At 38.1% G+C, this 20,821-nt stretch overlaps 1 protein-coding gene across 2 annotated transcripts in view; it reads right to left on the bottom strand.

The window, feature by feature from the left end:
- LOC121957196 (growth arrest-specific protein 7) overlaps window positions 1–17,353 on the bottom strand; it is a 46,070-nt gene extending 28,717 nt beyond the window's left edge. The window contains exons 1-5 of one of the 2 annotated variants that reach the window (XM_042505724.2): window positions 16,996–17,353; window positions 15,644–15,691; window positions 9,305–9,428; window positions 5,622–5,699; window positions 2,350–2,435 (exon numbers count right to left, since the gene is read on the bottom strand). In XM_042505724.2, coding sequence (XP_042361658.1) covers window positions 2,350–2,435; window positions 5,622–5,699; window positions 9,305–9,428; window positions 15,644–15,646 — 291 coding nt within the window. In that variant the 5' untranslated portion in view covers window positions 15,647–15,691; window positions 16,996–17,353. Of the gene's footprint in view, window positions 1–59; window positions 283–2,349; window positions 2,436–5,621; window positions 5,700–9,304; window positions 9,429–15,643; window positions 15,692–16,995 lie in introns of those variants that run through there. The other variant, XM_088091182.1, reaches the window with a different exon arrangement.
- Window positions 17,354–20,821: the final 3,468 nt, after the last annotated feature.

Below are 20,821 nucleotides of genomic sequence, written 5' to 3'. Positions count from 1 at the left end.
AACAACGCCATCACAGCCAGAACAAACGCCACAAAGGAGCACAACAATCACGTTCTCACCTTTGCTGAACAGAACATGGCGGCGGCGGCGGGCAGCTCTAACCATCACAGTCAAGGTTTCGCCCCAAGGTGGCCCCCAGCACTCCCAGTGTGAGTTTCTACTGTCTTGGCTGGCCTCCTTTGCTGCTGACAAAACTCTGAGAAGTAGAGTCCAAATCTCAGCTGTCCATATGGCACCACCTGTCTGTCCATCTATACTCTCCTGTGTGATCATGACACGGTATGCCCTCATCTGACTCGTAATTAGTCACGTGATTTGGCATGTAATCGATGTTGGCCCGGGTCCATCAGAGCTGTGGGAGAGGCCCTGCTTTCAGAGGACAGAGCGCGGCAGCTTTATATTGTATCAGACGGTGAACTGAAAGCGTTGGGAGGAAGCATCCAGTGTGGATTTGATGTTTTTTTGCACTAAGGCCACCCAGGACAAGAGGACAGAGACTGTGACAGTGGATGGCAAACTGATGAAGCTGTCAGTTATTACCAGACATGACAACATGGTGATGGCTGGTATTGTTTTAACCTCTTAAGTCTCTGTGTGTGTTTGTGTCATGGTGAAATGTGGTCCTGGAGACACCTATTGTAGTAGGAACTTCCACAGAGGCAGTTTTGAGTTTTTTGTGTTTATATGTCTGCCTATGGAAATATTTTGTCACCACGATAGAATCAAAACTGTGTTAGCTCAGTTACGAATCAGTAAAGTTTTGTGGCTGCACATAAAGGTACAAGTGTGTAGCTGAGATCACAATGAAAGCAGAGTTAGATGATGAGTGTTGTCCAAGCAAGGGAGTTGGAAGGATGTAGAGGGTTAGGAAGAAGGGAAGGGGCCATTTACCTCATTCATATAATAAAAAAATATGTGAATCAATACAGTATTGTAGGGCTGAAACAATTCCTCAAGTAACTCGAATAATTCGATTAGAAAAAATCCTTGTGGCAAATAATTTGCCTCGAGGCTTCATTCAATCCATCTACAAAGCGCAGACTATGCAGTGCACTGCGTTTGAACTGATGGTGCTTGCTTCTGAAGTGAGGCGAGGATCGCAAAACCAAGGAGAAAGACAGAAAATAGTGAGGGTAGGGTTTCCCATCCACCGCCACATACTGACTTCAAAAATATTGGAGCTGCTCAGATTTTATCCCTCCTTCCCGTTTTTCATTTATTCTGTCAGCACTCCATAAAACCATAAAGGGAAAGGTTTTCATATTCATGATACATAACGTCCCAAATTATGAAGCCTCATTCCCACTGCACAAAAAACCCCATAATGCCTGCTAACATCTGGCTTTTTAATGTAATGGGAACGTGTACAATCAGCATTCACACTTGGGTCAAATGACTTGCCTCCAGCTGCGATCAGAATCGATGGAAACACAACATGCAGGTGAGTGCGCTAATTTCAGCTCCTCAGCCGGCGAGATGCAATGATGCATCACATTAATCACTGTCCGTTTCCACCTAAGCAACGCTAAAACATGGATCCAAATTAGTCTGCATGGAGTTTGACAGAGAGACTGAATAAATGAGAGAAATATAAAGAGAAGTAACCACCCTAAAGTTTCTGAAGACCGCTGTCCATGCTGCTTTCTACCGATTACCTGTTCTCCTGCTGGTCTGTGACACTGAATATGCCACGCTGGAAACAACCCATGTAAACACATCCTCGCCTTTCCCAAAGCCACTGCTCTGCTGGCTATGGGAAAGCAGTCTATTGCCTATTTTCTACCGGGTTTAAAAAACTTTTGGCGGAGGAGGGGTGTGAGTTAAACAACACAAATATGAGACTGTCCTCATTAGAACGACTGCATCAGTTGCTTGAGAAAATCCCCAAAATAAAGCCTCTGGTGGGCGTAGTAATTAAGAGAGGAAAGAAGGAAGCTGAGTGACTTTAAAATAGAGCATCAAAGTCCGCAGGAGGAGGAGATTGAGATGGATGGATTAACAAAACATCAGCCTTTAACCAAGGACACCAACCGTCCAATTTACATTTAAACACACAGTCAACATTGTTTTTTTCACACCATGACCAGGGCTGTATTTTGAATGTTATTTTGTACTTTAATTGTATGGACTTGTTGGTCAATCAATTAATTAACTTAAAACACATAAAACCATAAAGGGAAACAGATAGATATAGATTTATCTATCTATCTATCTATCTATCTATCTATTTCCCTTTATGGACACTGTGTAATAGCTTCACCAATATGTGAGGCCTCTTACTGAGGGCAGTCTGAACCTCTTCGTGTGCAAACAGAACCGACAGTTCTTACTGCATCTCTTTAAACATACCTGTTTGTTCATGGTGGGTTTCCTCAGGGCAACATCAGCGTTCTCTGTGGGCTGGCTGGTCTTTGTACCGCTGTGGCATCCATTGGCTGAAAACAAAAAAAGAAAGTATAGACCACACATTATTGATGAAAGTGACAGCTGGAGTCCTATTTTCGAACAATAACTCCACATAGACGAGCAGGAGGGAAGCGAGGAACCAACAGTTTGAGAGGCGACTCAATTGCAGCGATAAGGTCACATTTTACTGAGATTTTGTTGTGTGACATCCTAATGCTGGTGTGTCCAAGCTGTTGTGCATTTTCAGAGAGGACAAACACTGATTTGTTCTCCCTCACACCAGAATAATGACTCTTTCATGCAGCTTTTGTCATATTTATAAGCAGTTGAAGGCCTAAGATGGCCTTTTTTTTTTACTTCGCTTACCCCTGAATTCTTCTTATTTCACATTTCAATTCTGTACATTCTCTTCCCACATCCATATATCCGCATATGTCCACATAGTGAAGGATTGTCATTAATGGGCCTGGCCAGAGGGCTTCACAGCTCTGTAGTAACGTCCCTGGTTTCATCCTTTAGGCCGTTAATGGTTCTTCATCGCCTGTGATTCATGAGCTGTCTGCTCGTTGCATATCAAATCGTCCCATCTCCAGCTGAAGGTAAACACGTGAGCCCGGCAGAGTGTGACCCCGGAGGCCACACATCACAGCCGTGGACGCAGATCGGAACAGGACCAGAGAAAACAGGCCAATGCCCAAAAATAAAAACGACGGTCACTTTGCTTAAAGGGGCATTATGAAATCTATGACCTCTGTTGACCATTGGTAGTGACGAGTAAAATTTAACAGGTCCCTGACATTTGAAAAATGGTAAGACAGATTTCACAAAAAAGAGCAGGCATCCTTTAGAGACAGAACTTGTATTTCACCTATGGTGAGAAATGTTTTTTATCGTTAGCTTCATGATGAAAATGGGGATGCCGCGCTTGTGGCACAATCCTAAACAATTACAGAAGTACTTCAACATTCAGCATTGGTGTAAATATACTTATTCTGTTTGGGTTTTTTTCAGTTAGAGAGTTAGACAAGTAAAATCATGTTATTGTCATGTATGTTTAGAGCTGGAAACAGGACATGTTAAACTAGCTTTGCATAATGACTAAAAGCAGGGAAAAACCTCTTAAATCCCCTTAAATCACAAAATTTGCATCTATATATAGGCACTGTATGTTAAGCCACATCTCAGACGATTTTCTGTCACGACAGAAAGTTTTCTGAATCTGAACCTATCCGACTAACGAAAGCAAAAAGAACTCGCCAAACAGGAGGGTGTGTCATGCCTTTGCTGTCCTCGGGAACACAAATTTGCATGAGGGTAGGTGTTGTTTTTTTGTTGTTTTTTATTACTTTGAAGGCAGCCAGGCTCGCTGCTTCCACCTGCTTCCACCTGCTTCCACTCTTTATTCTAAGATAGGTTTCATCCCTTCTGGTACCAGCTCTAGTGGTATTAATCTTTTCAACTGACTCAGAAGAAAGTGAAAAAGTGTGTTCCCAAATGTTAAATTATTCAGAAATGACTTCCCACATTGGAGGGTCTATGGATTATCCTGAAGATAGTGTGTAGTGATAGTCATTGTTGTTAACCTTTTCAAATCAAATTGTTTTGATGTTTTCAATTTCACTAGAGAGGAAAGACAAAAAATATATATATATATATTTTTATAATTTAAATGAAATTCACAGTGACGCAGAAGTAACACTGTCTTAAGCTTCTGTAACTTGACGTATTTCGGAGATAAATAGAGTATATGGAGATTTAGTTAGATTCAGATTTAAATCCAATCCCCCTTTACATGTTGCATTAAATCAGATCACTCTCTCCAACCTCAAACAACCCAAGTGTTGTAGCCGTTCTTTCCCTTTTGATCAGCCACTGCTTCATAGATGGCTCAGTGGTGACAGGAATTGCCAATTTTGACTCTCTAAATCTGTTGGACAAAAGTAAAAGCAGATGCTTAATCCCGAGTCTGGGCTTGTAAAGTATAGGCTATCTCCACAGCTCTCCAGTCCAAACAGGCCCTGCTGCCTGCCAACAACTAGTCTAAGAATTTTTAAAATCATTTTTAAGAAACACAATGACAAAGGGTTACATTCCATTGTTTTGCAGATTCACTTTCAACCACACTCTAGCTAATATTTTAAAAGTGTAAGCTTGCTGCACCAAATTACATATGACAGAGGCGTTCATGTTAACAGCTCAGGATTCAAGAGTCTCCAAAAATATGGTTATGCTTTACAGTAAGAGTAAACAGAAGAGGAGTTTTGATATAAATGCCCTAAAAAATAAAAACGGTAGATACTTCTTGCTTTGTGCAAACAAAAACAAACAGATTTCTATTGTTTGTAATACCTCTGAGTATTTGTATGTGTGTTCATCCCTCCCCTGTAATGCTATGACCGAATTCAGCAATCCAGTCTTATCTCATCTACTTTTCATCATTACTTCTCTCTGTCTGAAATCAGTCCCTTAAATCCCTGGTTTCCAGTCCAGAGGTTGGAGGAGACGTCCAGGCTGCTCTGTTCTAAACCTGGCCTCCATTAAACTTCTTTCTCTCTAAGGAGGATCACACTTGTCTGCTTGAATGCTGACAAACTCCCCTGCAGCTGACTCGTTTTTCCTCTAAGTGTGTTTAGGCCACATGCCAGCAGAAAGAAGAAAACCATCTGCTATCTGCTAAGATGTCGTTAGTGAGGATGCTGGCAGCGATGAAACATAATAAGCCAGTCATTAAGAAAATGCAGGATTTCCTCCAGTAATGAGGTTCTTGATAATGTAGGCCACGGCAGAGAAATGTATTACAAGGGATTTGTCAAAGGTTTTGTGCAAAACCTTTTGGGAAAATGTCTCTAAGTCTCTTGGAAATACAGTGTGATTACTCGTATTGTGTCACTTAAACTGCTCAGCTGAAGGAATCTGGTTTTAGGATAATAAGGAGATTACTGCCACTGATGACTGGCTGCCAAAAGGCTTAATCTGTCTGACAGGAGTAATGTTGAAAAATGAAGTTATGACCTGTGGCTCCAAATGGAAACAATCTTAATGGAAAAAGCTATTTAGCAATAAATACAGATATTATACTGACCTCCTCTTAAACCTCTATAAAACTCGTTCAACGTCTGTTTTCAGTGTTTGTGGGTTTTTTATTTAAACATGTTAGTGCCTTTTACAATTTGTGTCAAAAAAGAGTGGCTGAGGATATAAAGGCTCAGATTTACCATATGGTGAGGAGCTCTGTCGTGCCAGCGGTCTCTGTGGGGACTCAGCAGACAAGGAGGGACGTCTCCATGTTGTTTCTGGAACGATACAAACAACAGGAAGGATGACAGCTGAAAAGGAAAATATATCACAAAAACATAACATCAGCTCCTTCTGCACATTATGTGCTTAAAGTTACACATAATTTGGGCCGAAGCTGCTTTAAGTGACCTGCTATCTACAAGGCGTCACATGACCAAACTGGACAGATCCATCTTTTGCTTTTCTTCAGTTCAAACCTTTCATCCATATATGGTCACCACTTCTGGATCCAAAAGTTTCTCTGCCAAAAGTACCCAGACAGGGATTTCTCAGTTTAAAGGAAAAAGGTCATTGTTTGGGTTGAAAAAAATCCATTTCTCTCAAATCGGACTTTATGGGAGAAAGAAAAACTTCTTCCATGTGCACCAGATTGCAGAACTTGAGGCTCAAAAGTGGGAGCCCACAAACTAGTGGGTTTCACCACAGGGGCTATATCCATCAGTTTAATACAGTCTATGGTTTTATGGCATGCATTAATCCAAAATTATATTACAATGTTTTTTGCTATGCTGAAACATTTCAATTTTTCAAGTAATTGGGGGTGTGATGAGCATCCCACCACAAACTCTGTGTACAATGAACAAGACATTTTGTCCCTTTATGGTAATTTTATGCTTCTGGCCAATCTAATTTTTTTACAAATTCCCCAAACTCTTTGAAATATAACTCAGTAAAAGTAAAAACAAAAAGTGTTAAAGCTTTTGGTGCCAGTACTTAAAAAACTTCATTTCTTGAAAAATGAGCAAAAAGATTCCCATCTATGTGTGAACCTTTTTAGAAAAAAAAAAAAAAAACTTTCCTGGATGATTTCTGACTTGCTTCCTGTATTTTAGCCGTCTATCACACAAAGTAATCACAAATCATTCCACTTAGTTGAGCAGGAAGTCCTTCACGCTGTAACAGCTGTGGGTGAATCTGCGTTTCTCTCAATGGATTCTTAAGTGCAATCAAGCAGACTCAAAGCACAAATGCTCAAATGTGTGAGTGGATGGAAAGCTGAAAGTCAAAAATCACGGACATGTGTTTCTGTAATGTGCGCATTTAAATCATGAAGCACAGGCGCTGAGTATAATGTAGCAATGATGAGAAATATGTGAAATACTGATTCACATCACCCTTCCTTTTCCTGATTTCTTTAACACACTTCAAATATTACACTACTATAATATTATGCTTTACTTGGTACCAAATTATAAGAAATTCCTACATTTGCAGTCATGTTTTTTAGCCTCAGTTCCCCCTTTGCAATTCTTTCTCATCGTTCTAAATCCCACTGTCATATTTACAACTCCAAAAGGGATTAAGTGTAAGGATTTCAACTGATCCTCATTCGCGCACCTCCTCCATTAAATGACACAGGCGTTAAACAACAAGCAGCTTTCTAATAAACACTGTTGGCATCTCTATGACACACACAGCCTCAGTAGCAGCCTTCTGAAGCTCCACACTCAGATGCGAAACAACAACAAACTGTAACGAAATAAAAAGTGACTGCTGCAGCATATGGCTGCTGAATGTAAAAATAGCTTTTGGGTGTTTTTGTTTTTTTTCCTGCTCAGTGTGTGTGTGTGCTGTGAGCCAAAGTGCAATCACTGCCAGAGTTGTTGTTGATGCAGCCTTTCGTCTGTCCCATGGGAGTCTGTCCTGTCCCCCTGGATTCGATCCCAAATGAGGTGTAAAACACACACACACACACACACACACACACACACACACACACACACACACACACACACACACACACACACACACACACACACATATACTGGAGCAGATGTTTGTGAAAGGTCGCCTGCCCTCCAGCCTCTGTATTAATATAACTCCTCAGTCTCTTGTTAGGAAACAGTGTATTAGAGGAGAAGACAAGTATCCCTCCACCTCTGAATCCACAGATCTCACTGCTGAGATACTGGCTGTGCAACACGTTTAAGATAATCTGATTAAAGTGGATCGAATCTGCCGGCCTGAATGGACTGCTGAGACATGATGATGGGGAGGAATGATAATGAGTCCTCATAGTTCACAATGGTGAGGCTCTGAAAGCTTAATGACATGATAAGCAAACTTAAAACACAAGAGGAAGTGAAACTCACTTCATTTTCTATGCAGCTGCAGGCTACTGAATATAAATAAGTGATTTCTGCATTCAACAGAACCAATAGATTGTTTTTTGTTGTTTTTTTTTTTACCCACAAATGAAACTTCATGTGCCTTTATCTCTTTTACATTCCAGTTAAAATGAAGACAATCTGGGAATCTAATAGTGTAAAATTGTAATCAAATTTGAAAAACTGATAGAAATTAGTTATAAAAGACAATATCACCATATAATGTCCATTCTATAGAAACGTTTGGCTGTATTTGTTAAGCTGTTTACCATCTGTGTTGTCTGTGTAAGTAGCCAACAGCTGAGGCTCATGGGAATATCTTTATCTTTTGTAGGAACCTGATCATAAAACAAAAGTAATGCAAAATCTGAATTTCTGAACAATTGTTGGCGCTGGACAAAAATTATTAAAATTCATCCTATGGGGGAATTAAATGTAAGTGGATAATTTTATAGCAACCCATACAATAGTTCCTGAGGCAATTCACTCAAACCACATGTCAACCTCCTTTAATCATTATTTGGGCCCCATGAATATCTGTACAATACGTATAATGTTTGTATAATGTATAACGTATAATGTACGTATAATTTTTGGGCACTTTTTCAGGTAACTTTCTATTATTTTTTTACTTTCTAACTTTTTTGGTTTATGTGTTTGTTCTTTTTCCTATTTTTTTTTTTTTACAAATTTCTTTCATGCACAACATGAAATAAAAAAGTCATATTGCAAATTTTGGTTAGATATTGGGATTGGGATAAGCATTGTAGTTTAGTATGAATGGTAATTTTTGCATTTCATTTTTGCAGAAAAAAAGTAAAACAATGAACAAGCATGTTCCCTTATGTCTGGAATATGATTTAAAGGCCAAAGCATCTCTGTAGCACTACAATTTTTCACGTATAATTGTATGTTGTCACACATTTCACCCTTAACAACAAATCGCAGTTCCTGCAATTTTGATATTGCACTTAGTCATATTGAGATTTTGATAATAATTCCATGAATTGTGCAGCCCGACTTCTTAATAGTCGCAATATCCTAGTCTGGTCCAAAATGCTGCAGTGTTCCTAAAAATATCTGGGAAATTCTGGTAAGTAAAATTAAACACTTTTTTTTTGGTCCCTTCTTTTCACTTCATATGAAACCACTTCCTAAACTGTGGTGATCGCTGTCCTCTCGAAGTAGAAATTTATTTTGCTTGTGGACATTAGATTCTGAACAAAGTCACTTTCATTTAAGTATTTCTCAATGAAATTTGCCAAAAAGAAAACAAGTATATTGAGTCTTACTTATGAGACAACTTCACCAATAATAACAGCTCTACAGTTACTAAAGTATTTTTTGTTTGACATATTTATATTTAAAGATAAAAGAGATAGAAAAAAATACTCTGGTCTGACTCTGACATGAAAACTCACTCAACCATCATTTGACCATTACTTTCAGCTGATGTAATGAGGTTTCTTTATGTTTACAGGTATGGCTCTTACCTTTACTGCAGCTGTTGACGTAGTACCTCTGTCCTTCAGGTGACATGTAGCTCCTCCATCCTGGGGGCAGAGGTCGGCTGTCAGTGTCCTCCCAGGTTGCAGCAGAGCTCACGGCCGCTGGCTTCTGTCATGAACAAACACTCATTTCACCGCCAATTTAAATTTGACTACTTTATACTACAGCCATACTTATAATATACCTATTGGTCTTGTGCATAGATACTGTACTGTACTGGTTCCAATTAGATACTCATTGTTTACATCTCCATATATATTTATTACTATCTGAAATCTACAAGAAAGGGTGCATCTTACAATATCATGCAATCCAACAAATGGCCCAGTTTTTAGGAATTTTAGTTAGAGTAAGGTCTGTGGTTAACATGAGCTTAAGAGTCTGTAATGTTTTCTTACAGGACATAAAATACGTCAGTAAACACCCCACTATCTTGCTGAACAAAATATGTATAATAAACCATGGTGTGCCACGGAGCTTTTCTGCAATTATCCAAAATCCTATGAAAAAAGTCCAATAGGCTTTTGACGAGAGAATAAGGGTGATGCTAACTTCTGCTGTGCTATATAAATATACTTGCCTTGTCTAATAGTAGTAGTAGTAGTAGTAGTAGTTGTTATTGTTGTTGTTTTAGTGGTAGTAGTTGGAGTAGTAGCTGTAGTAGTACCAGAAATAGTGGTAGTTGTAGTAGCAGTAATGGTTGTAGTAGTTGTGGTAGTAGTAATAGTAGTAGTAGTTGTAGTAGCAGTAATAGTGCGACTAAAAGTAGTTTTTTGTTGTAGTAGCAGTAGTTGTTGTGGGTGTAATAGTATTAGTACTAGTACTAGTAGAAGTAGTAGTTGTAGCAGTTGTAATAGTAGCAGTACTAGTACTAGTAGAAGTAGTAGTTGTAATAGTAGTAGTGCTAATGCTCCAAGTAGTAGTTGTTCTGCTGGGGGTAGTGACTCCTGCACTCTAGTGTAACACTTGCTGAATAATATGGACACTAACTTGAGGATCCGGAGGCTTGTGGAAATGTTAAGGGAACACTGAGTAATGAAGTCTACAATGTGATGCTGCTGCTTCATTAAAGGTTATGTAGAACTGCAACATTTGCACAAGCTTGCATATACAGTAAATGTTGGAGTCATGACAGCCTCTCCAGTAAGTGATGTTATTATCATCAAATCCCCATTTTGCTTTTCAGCACTTCTCTAAATAATGCTGTTATTCATATGGTGAAATATGATCCACTAAATGGATAAATAATGATAAATGCTCGCTCCACCTTATCAGCCGTCCCCAGGAGCCTCCACCACAGAGGCTCCACATGCTCTATACTGGGCCAGAAATTACTGCAGTGTGCTTTACAAGGAAGAAGCAGCTTTTAATCTGCAGCCATCACTGGCTTGCTGTTCATTTTCAGATGCAGCGGTGCATGGCCTGCTCAGATCTGTCTGCTGAACTTCACCACGGTGCTCTCCAATCAGACATCTGAGGGGAGGTGGGTGGATGTGATCGGACAGATATATAAATGGGGAGATTATTAGCAGAGTGATAAAGGAGTCATATCATGTTCTTTTGCTCGCATGGGCAACAGGGCAGAGTGGGTGGATAAAGTCGATTGATGTGTAACATTAAAAGGAACTCTCTCCTATCTCTGCTCTGCTCCCCCTTTAAGTTTGCAGTGAGGGCAGTAGATAGCTTCAGCTGTGTTGTGCTGCAGTATTTTAGCTGCTGATTGGACGTTTGCTGCGTGGAAAAGATAAGTGACAATCTCTCTGGACAGTTAACAGTGACCCGTGCACTGTCAGGACACCCCATCTGATTTTATGATGCATATGATAACCAGAAAACAAATGTGTATCCTATATCATATGAACTGACCTTCATTTTCAGCTTGCATTGCATTAGAAAGATGCTTCCAGAATTATGATCATCTTATCAGACAGAATGTTCGTATTGGCCTTAACAGCCCTCAGAATTGCTAATATAACTGAGACTAGCAGCTTTGTGAGGCTGTACTTAGTTAAATGCTAACGTAAGCAGCATGGCAGCTTAACAAGTCCCACAATGACTTTTTCAGGACCTCCACAAACTTCTAATGGACTTTTTAAACTGCAGATTAGACAATTAACAAACTGATAATGAAACTATCTGTAACAGCTGTAGTTTATTTATTGTGAGGTTTAGGCAACTAAAACTACTTGGACAAGGTTGGGGAAAGATGGCGGTCATGGTCAAATAATAAAAAATCATCTACAACTAGTCTCAGATGCTCACACGCATCACTGGTGTAAACAACAAAAGTGTCTCTGCAATAAACTGTAAACAATAATGGATGTAGTAACCATGATGCCACCCATTTGTTTGTGGACTCCTATTCTGACGCCTCAAGTTTGGCATTTTGGCTTTTGCCACAGACAGAGGGTGGAGCTAACCCTAATGGTAGCTGCAAGCTTGGTTAGCACAGTGCATTTGAAGGTTAACTATGATTAACTGTGATAATGTTGATTTTTATCTAGCGATAAACAGATTTGAATTTAGGCGATTTACCAGAAAAACTGAACAATCAACTCAAGGGTTAGGCTTAGAGGTCTGTTCAACCAAACACCAAACAAGATTTTTTAAGGTGACCAAAAGGTTAGAATTCACTTTCACTGACTAAAATCACATCAAAATAACAACACCGACCTTTACGCTGTGAATCCGAGATTACATTTTCGTTAAGTTACCAACGTGGGGACTTATCAACAAACAGCACAAACCTGTCACTCAAAGTGGTCACACACTTAAGCATGCATCTCTTTAAGCCCCAAACAAATTAAAACCGGAGAGTTATATAACAGGTAATTTCCCTTATAGTTGGTTACAGAGCCTGTTTAAGACCGTTATTAAAGGGCATAGCCTCCGTTGACGTACCCACTGGTTTGTGGACTTTTAGTGTTTGGCATTTTGGCTGTCGCTGACTTAGATATTTAGAGCCACAAGTGACCCAAACTGGCCATATCTGGATGAGAGTGGACCTCGGAGGGAGTGAGGGATGGATCTTTGGATTATTCTTATCATTATAAAATTCCTCTATACTGTGCACAATGTCACACTGGAGCAAGAAAAATCAATTAATTATCATTTTTCTTTTTAAATTTGTATTATAAGAGTCTGAACAATGTGCGTACAAAAAATTATTAAGATCTGATACTCCTAACCTATTGTTTTGGATGTGTTTCCATGAAAAATCGAAAAACAAGAAACCCCTTGTGACGAGCAATTAAAAAAGTATGTTATGAAAAATGGGTGCTCTAGCCTCGGATTTGAAAAATTCCAACTGATATGTCACCTAGCACTTTAAATGCTGTGAGTGAAATTTAGAACTTCCACTACAGACATTAATGGGCTAATATATATATATATATATATATATATATATATATATATATATATATATATATATATATATATATATATATATATATATAAGGCAGTCTGCAATACACGCAAAGAAAGTATCAGCATGAGAGGAATTTTTACTTGGTAAAACCTGAAGGAGCTATACTTTTGTTGTTTACACCAGTGATGCGTGTGAGCATCTGAAACTAGTTGTAGATGATTTTTTATTATTTGACCATGACCGCCATCTTTCCCCAACCTTGTCCAAGTAGTTTTAGTTTGCTATATTTCAAATTCTAAATTTTGACAGAAAGATTTTCATTTTTATTGTAAATGCATATCAGTACCACGGATCAGTTATCGGTTTCATTGACAATAATAATCTGTATCGGCCCTGATAAACCAATATCGGTCGACTTCTAGTAAACATGTTTATTTCTGCTATAAGGTTGGGAATTTTAACATGAGGTTCTGTGGGGACTGACTAGCTTATGGAGGTGACCTCAAGTGGCCATTTGAAAGACTGCAGTTTTTAGCCCGATGGTTAATTTTCCACCCTGAAGGTTTCCACTTGGTCTATGCCCATCCACCATCTCAACTTCATCATCCTTATTTTGCGACACAAATGTTTAACTACTTTCTGTATCAACATAATGATATTGGATGTAAACTAAATGGAAAAAAAGCAGAAGCATTTCATTGGAATGTCATTTGTAGGAGACCTGAATGGACTAAAAAGCATCCAAATTGCATCAGACTAGCAAGAAAAAAAATCTAAGAATGCCCACATTGTGACTGAATGATCCAAAAGGTTTAGATAAGATAAAGCCTTATCATGAGATTTCACACGTCCTCTGGCTTGCAAGGAGAAGTGCGGCAGAATGGTATCTGAGCTTTATGGAAACTCTTTGGAAAAACACACACACAGATCTATAAGATATCCCAGCCAAATCCCACAATCCCCTGGGGTTCTGCTCTCAATGTAACCCTGAAACCAGGATCTGCACTCCACTCGTGTTAGCTCACTCTTTCTGAATAGGAAGAAACTAAAAAGACAGGCTGTGTCAGAAGGGAGGATGCCTCTCGCTGCTTTACGGAGCTTCTTTATGAGGACTGACGGGGAAAGAAAGAAAGCATTGAGATCCCTTTCTACCTGGAAAATGAGATTAATGAACCTCAACCTTCTTATAGCAGTGAAGGAGAAGAGCTGATGTTTAGATTTTTGTGCTTTTTGTCCATCATTTCTGCAGTTTATTCACAGGGTTATATCATTTCTCACACTTCCCAGGGGACCATTTATACAGCAGAAAATATGAGAGAAAATAAGTTAAAAATAGGACATCTCACTGCCTGAAAAGTGTTTCACTATCATAAATCTATTCTGGAATCTGAACTGTATACACGATCTTAAATGATCAAAAAGGAAAAGCTCTTGTGTGTAATTTTAGATACGATGAGAGCTAAAAGCGCAGTTTTTCACGTGGTTTGTTTCTGTGTCCTGAGGCAGCTGCTGAGAGTTTCAAACAGCAGCAATTATAAAAAAAATAAGAGGAAGGCTTATAGAGGAATGTACAGTCCCTCTGCACAGGATGCTGATAAAAAAAATGGAGCGTAGGGCATGGAAACTGCAATGAGGCCGTTGTTCTCTCAGAGGCTAAATGAGCATATAGCAGCACATCACTCAGCCTGCTGGCAGGTTGGCTTTTATTTCCTCAGAGGGACGTGGAGCTCTGCTGAGGATGTAAATGAAAAGAGACTGTACCGAGCCTTACAAGCATTTGACATCTCAAAGCTAAGTGTTTGAAATACTTTGACAGCTGCAGTATGTGACAAAGAAGATGCTATATCTTAGTAAAAAAAAAAAAAAAGAAGAAAGAAATCTGATGGAAACTTAAAGGGACAGTTCACCCCAAAAATCAAATCTACACTTTTTGATATTTATCATTCTAGATTGTTTTGGTGTGAATTGCCGAGTGTTGGAGATATTGGCCATAGAGATGTCCAACCTAGACAGACACATCTGAAACTGGATGGCACTCGGCTCGTGGTGCTCAAAGCGGCAAAAGATTTGAAAAACTCAACAGCAATGTCTCTTTCCAAGATCATGACTCTGTTACAAAAGATAATCCACAGACCTTGTTTTGAGCAGGAACTATTTTTCCTCAACCAAACACCATCTGCGAACTGTATCAGCAACTGTATGTGCAGCAGGAAGCATCTACTGTTCGCTCACCAAGCACCACTGAGCTATACAGCTTAGCCGAGGAGGACGCCAATAATGTTTGCGTGCGGTCATGAGAATGAGCCTCTCTTCCATGAGTAGATGCACGCTTTCTTCTGTACGGTACAGTTTGGTCACAATAAGGCATATGGATTATCTCAATCAACAGAGTCATAATTTCTGGGAAAGACATTGCTGTTGAGATGAACATCAAGTTGAGCTGAAAGTCTGAGCTGTTTTCCTGACACCATGAAAAGTTACATTTCTAAAGATCTGTGGTTCTCACGGGACATACAAACATATGATGATCTTATAGAATATGATGCATTGTTGAAGATTAAACTACCCAACAGTGTGTAAAAATGAGTTAAAAATGACCACAATCTTAAACATCTACAGCAGTAAAATGCAACATGCACATTGATGCAGCAGTAATATTAATCCAAAAACATGCATATTTGATTGATTTGATTGTTTCTTTACTCCCTCACATCTTAAAATATCCTCCAATATGATGAAAGGATGCATTTGGGATACACATTTCACTATCTAAAATTTGATCACTATTTAATAATTCTGCACCAGAAAACGGACTTTAAGAGAGAACCTTGTGTCTTCTGTATGCATTTTATCTTATACTTCAAAGTCTGTTGGAGTATTGACTATAAGTGCGCTAAGTGATATATAAATACTTCTTTAAAAAGCACATGAGATCATTAAAATCAGTTCTTACCATGCTGCTACACTGCTGTGCTGCAGAATTGAATCAGTCAACCCGCCACTGGAAATATGGTTGAAAAGACAGAAGGGATTACTGGATGTCATTACTGTCCAAAATGATTCAAAGCCTGCAGGGTCGCAGCTCACAGGGAATGGAGACACACTGAATGTCTTTCAAGCTACGCGGCTCTTTTTCCACTTACTCAAAAATAAAAAGGCCTGGCAGAGAGACATGCTTTGGTTTTGATCAAGACGTTTTCTATGAGTCTTTGTTAAGCAGAAATGTCCAGCACTTCTCACTCTGTGTCAAAGACACAAAAGCGGACACTGTCAGACGGAGCTGTGATGCACTGGGACATAACAAGGACTTTTCTGTCTTCACTGCATGTCCTCTTTTGTTAAATCAAATTGACTCTGTGTTAAGTGAGTGACAGTCTGGTTATATTCAGTTTAAACAGATGAGGTCTGTCTCTCTAAGGAGAATGAAGCCACTTATGATTACACTGTGTGGCATTATGGGACTTAAAGAGAGATTACAGAGAGTTACAGGTTACTTTCCAATGTGAAGATGTGCATTACATCAGTTAGCTGCAATTTATAGCAATTTTAAGTCAGTCACAGTGAAATTAAGAGCTAAAAAAATAAGGGAAGAAAAACAAACATCTGTTAGTAAAGCTTCAATCCAGATACTCTCCCTAATATTGTTACTGCGCTCCCAGTTTGGTATAATGATCTCAATATTTAGGCTACTTGTTCACAAGTTTCCACATTTTGTGCCACCAATTAAGTTTTAAAATCCCTAAAACCTTTGTTACAAGAGTCACAGGTGTCCAAATTTTGTCAAATTTTGTAAAGCACCTCAAATATGTTTAGAATTATCTGAACATGTACTTACTATAAACAGATAAATACATTTTCTGTAAAAAAATCTGTTAGGAATAACGAATTGAAAATATTGGTATAGTATCTCAAAATGTATTAAATGTAACTCCAAAATTTGTTGTAAAATTTTAGATTTTTTTTAAATTTTCAAATTGTTCAAAAACAAAAAGAAAGACAAGATCTAAATTTTACTCAACTGTCAGTCCAGTGACAACCATGCTGCCCCCCGAAAGTATCAGTCTGATGAGGCACTGTACATAATCAAAGGAGCAAGCGAACAAACAAACACGCGTTTTGTTTAGATGTTTTACAGGAGCCAGTGGTGTTTTTTTGGTGAATAAGGATGGTGGGGCGACAACTACTTTACTTTGGACTGATGCAAAGCCAGAAAATCACACAATTTTACCATGTTACAAAACTTTGTGGGCTATTTCACATTTCCAAAACAGTTTAACACAGGTAAAAATCCGACTGTGTACGCACCTGTTCTCTTTACACACTCTCGGTTTGAGAGACCGTTTGTCCAGTTTTATCCGTGTAGTTGCTCTGCCTCCATATTTGCTCGGTAGTCCTTTTAGGAAGTCTGTTCTAGAGCAGGTTACAATCCCTCCGGATATTATTTAACCCGAAGCGAAAAACGCGTCTTCTCTGACGAGCTAGCAGTTAGCCATTTTGGTGCGCGAGAACTACTCCGCGTGCAATGTGGTCATTGAACCAGAAGTTTGGTTTTTAACATTATCCCAGGGCTGGTGGGCACCAAACTGTTAATACTTTAAAGTTTTTTTTTGTTTTTTTTTAAAGAAACACGAGTGTGGTGTTGAAAATAATCCGCATCCTTCGTGGTGACCGCAGTCATTTTTTTCTTTGAAGTAAGTATTTATGCTGCGTTTAGGTGCTCCTCGGATATTCTCATTTTCAGTGTTGAGAGACATCCCTCTGATTTTTATGTGCTCAGGAGTTTTAAATCGCGGTGTGTCGTGACGATATTTATATTACAAAGTTACTAGATGCTGCACTAGTAGGCCTACATCCCTGAAAATGACTAAAATAATGCTTCACATGACTAAAGCTCATAAATATCTTTTCTAACTAATCTATGTGGATATTAACTAACTGTTACAACTTAGTACAATCAATCATATGTGATGAAAAAATGATATGATGCAACATGTGAATAACAAGTTATAACCATCAACTGAACATTTACTTTTATGGCTACATTTCTGTATATATGGCATAAAATTAGCATCTTGTTGACAAAAAAATATTTTTTACTTAAGCAGTTGTTTTTTTACGATTTGAAGGGCTGGTCACATGAATTTTCCTATCAGGAATGTATTTTTCCAATTATTCCCAAACCACATGAAGGCAGGGTTTATGGCTGATAACTATGTCGCAAACAACCAATCAGATTGCAGCAAACTGGGTTTTCAGCATGTGCATTGTTGTTTTACCAAACCCTGCGCATAGGATGTTGCCAGCCTTTGCGATATTTTAGCATAGTGTCAGTTATTTGTTATTATTCCTAAATTTGTTATCATCTGCTGGACCCAAACACTGGGATGCCTGCATGCCAAATATTGTTTTATTAAATCCCTAAATTTCAAAATTTTATGGGCTATATCATTTCAAACATACTTACTTAATTCAAAAACTGGCTATTACATCTGCAAGTTCCAATTTTTGTTAAAGCAGTCATCAAATGTATTTGTTGTGTTTATTATACTGCAATTAAACCCCATTTTTGTTGGCAAATCTAAAAATTTATACTATTTGTCATAAACTCCAACTTTGTTATGGACAAAATATAGTATAAATTTCCTATAAATAATAATAAAATAAATAATAATCCAAAACAATATCAAACATCTACAAATTTAAAATCAATTTAATTATGACAAAACTACTATTTATCTTATTATTGTATTTTTATTATCTATGATTGTTTTATGGGACTGTGGAACCATACAAAGGTCACAGATCAACAACAAAAATAATTAAGTTATTAGTTCCTACAGGATCTTACATGTGAGGCACAAGAGAACAACAGAAACAGAAAGTGGAGGTTATATTTGTGAAGAGTTGTTTCATTACACAGTTTATCCCTTACCTTTTAAATCTTGGTTGTCACATTTTTTTCCACGCAGAACTGGGTTTAATAAATTAATCAAAACATCATCTGCATGTTTCTCTAATATTTCCTCCTCCTCATTCTGTCACCGCTGCACAAAGCAGCTTTGTTCTACATAAAAGAGCAGAAAAATAAATAAATTAAAAAATAGGTTATTTTTGTCAAATTGTCCATTTTTATTTTTATTTTTTTATCATTAAATTTTGGATCAAAAGCGGTTGGATGTCTCACTGGAACACAAAAAAATCCAAGACGAGATATAAAATTAATGACTTACGTCTTCAAAAGGCTAAAAGGAGACGAGGGAAACAACATCATACAAGCTCTAGTTTATCTTGTTCTGAAAAAATTAACATCTGAGAGTGATCTCTCTTTTCTTAGACGGAAAACAATTTTTTTTGACACCACTTCATCGTGATTTGGATGTTTACTTTACAGGATTCAATTCTACCTGCTCTATTTTCCTACTGAAGCCCCCTGAAGGTGTCAAAAAACAACAGTATCGTATGGTAATTGGTAATACATTACCTGCCTCCAGCACCTTATTATGCTTTCTATGCATTGTCAATAGGAGAATATAGAGCATTCAGCATTTATGGTGACTGATGAGGGTCAGAGGTCACTCATCCCTGGTGTATCAGGACAACACAATACAGGCGGATGCAGAAAAAGCAGCATAGAACAATTTGGAGTGTTTGGATCTTTGTGTTGCAGTTTATTCCCTATACCATTGATCAATAATCAATAGTTTAACTGTACTTTACATTCAGTTTTAAAAGCATTCATTTTCTTGTCTTTTCACTTTTTCAGCTTCATGGCTCTAAGTCCAGACTGAAATGTCTCAACAACTATTGGATGGACGCCCATGAAATTTTGTACTAACATTCATTGTCATTGTTTGTCATAAAACAGTTTGGTCTATGACCAAATATCTTATATATCTAAATATATCTAGATTATTAGATATTGAAAAAAAAACTGGTGGAAATGTCCAGAAAACAATAATTCATATAATTATATATTTAAAATTATGTTATAGAAAAAAAATCATTTTCTCAAGGTCATTTTTTTCTGTTTTTAAAATATATATATATATATATATATATATATATATATTCCCCCTTTTCCTTCATATTTTAAGGTAATTTTCTTGTAACTTTTTAAATAATTTCTTGCTTTTTTGGGCCATTTCTTGATAAGTTGCTCATTGCCTTCCTCCCATGTTTTTGAAAGAAATCCAGGGGTTGGAATCTCCCTAAATGCACTTATGCCATGCACTATAAATTGTTGAAATAGGGCCCTCTGGTTAATTCTTGTGTTAAATGAGGGTTTTCCTCATGATAATCACAAATTTTGAGGTCTTAACTATTTTAGATTGAAAAACTGAATTACCACATGAGGGGTCAATAATGTACTTTATCTTCTTTTTTATTTACCCTCAAAGGACTTTCTAACCTTCCTCTCCCCCCTTTCTGTAACCTTAAAGTTTTCTCTGAATAAAAATTCTTGTTGTTGCTTTCACACATGATCAAGTTTTATGTGACCTAAAACGTTAATGTGTTCCTTGGTGTTTCATGACTTTTATAGGCATTTTGGGAAGTAAAAAACGAGGTGATACGAGTTCAGAGAGACACTCTAATAGAAGAAATGCTTGCTGATATCAAATGTGCAATCAAAGTGAAACCTAAAGCCTGCTGGCAAAGCCACTCAGACGCTTCGTTGGAATCCGGTCCCTTTGCTCACCTTGCTGTGACATTACGGCTCCATGACTTGATAACCTCCAACACAAGCTTCACTTGAAATGTTAGCCACAAACACCTGACAGGAGTATGTGTGAGTGGTTTACGCTGAAGATCATGAAGCGTCCTCACACATGAATAACTTCTGCACTTCTGTTTTGTTTGGAGCGCCGGCACAGTCTCATTGTTAAAACAACTGTATCCCACTCAGGCTTTCACAGCCTTTACTTCCGCACCAGCTGCCTGCAATGATCCTCTAAAAGGAATATAATCAATCCTCTTCAAATCCACTTTTAAAGGTTGTCTGCCCGTCGGTGTCCGGGCGCCTAATCAACTCAGTCTGCATTATCCACCAAAATAGCCGGCATAAGACCCTCAAAACATGTTGGGGAATCAAAGGGAGTTTTCAGCTTACGTCTGCATGTATATCAATGAGATC

Source organism: Plectropomus leopardus, chromosome 18 (assembly GCF_026936395.1).
Source record: "Plectropomus leopardus strain MGB_pleo_1.0 chromosome 18, ASM2693639v1, whole genome shotgun sequence".
Classification (NCBI taxonomy): Eukaryota; Metazoa; Chordata; class Actinopteri; order Perciformes; family Serranidae; genus Plectropomus; species Plectropomus leopardus.
Note: the sequence above shows the minus strand (reverse complement) of the source record. Positions and strands in the feature narration are given on the sequence as shown.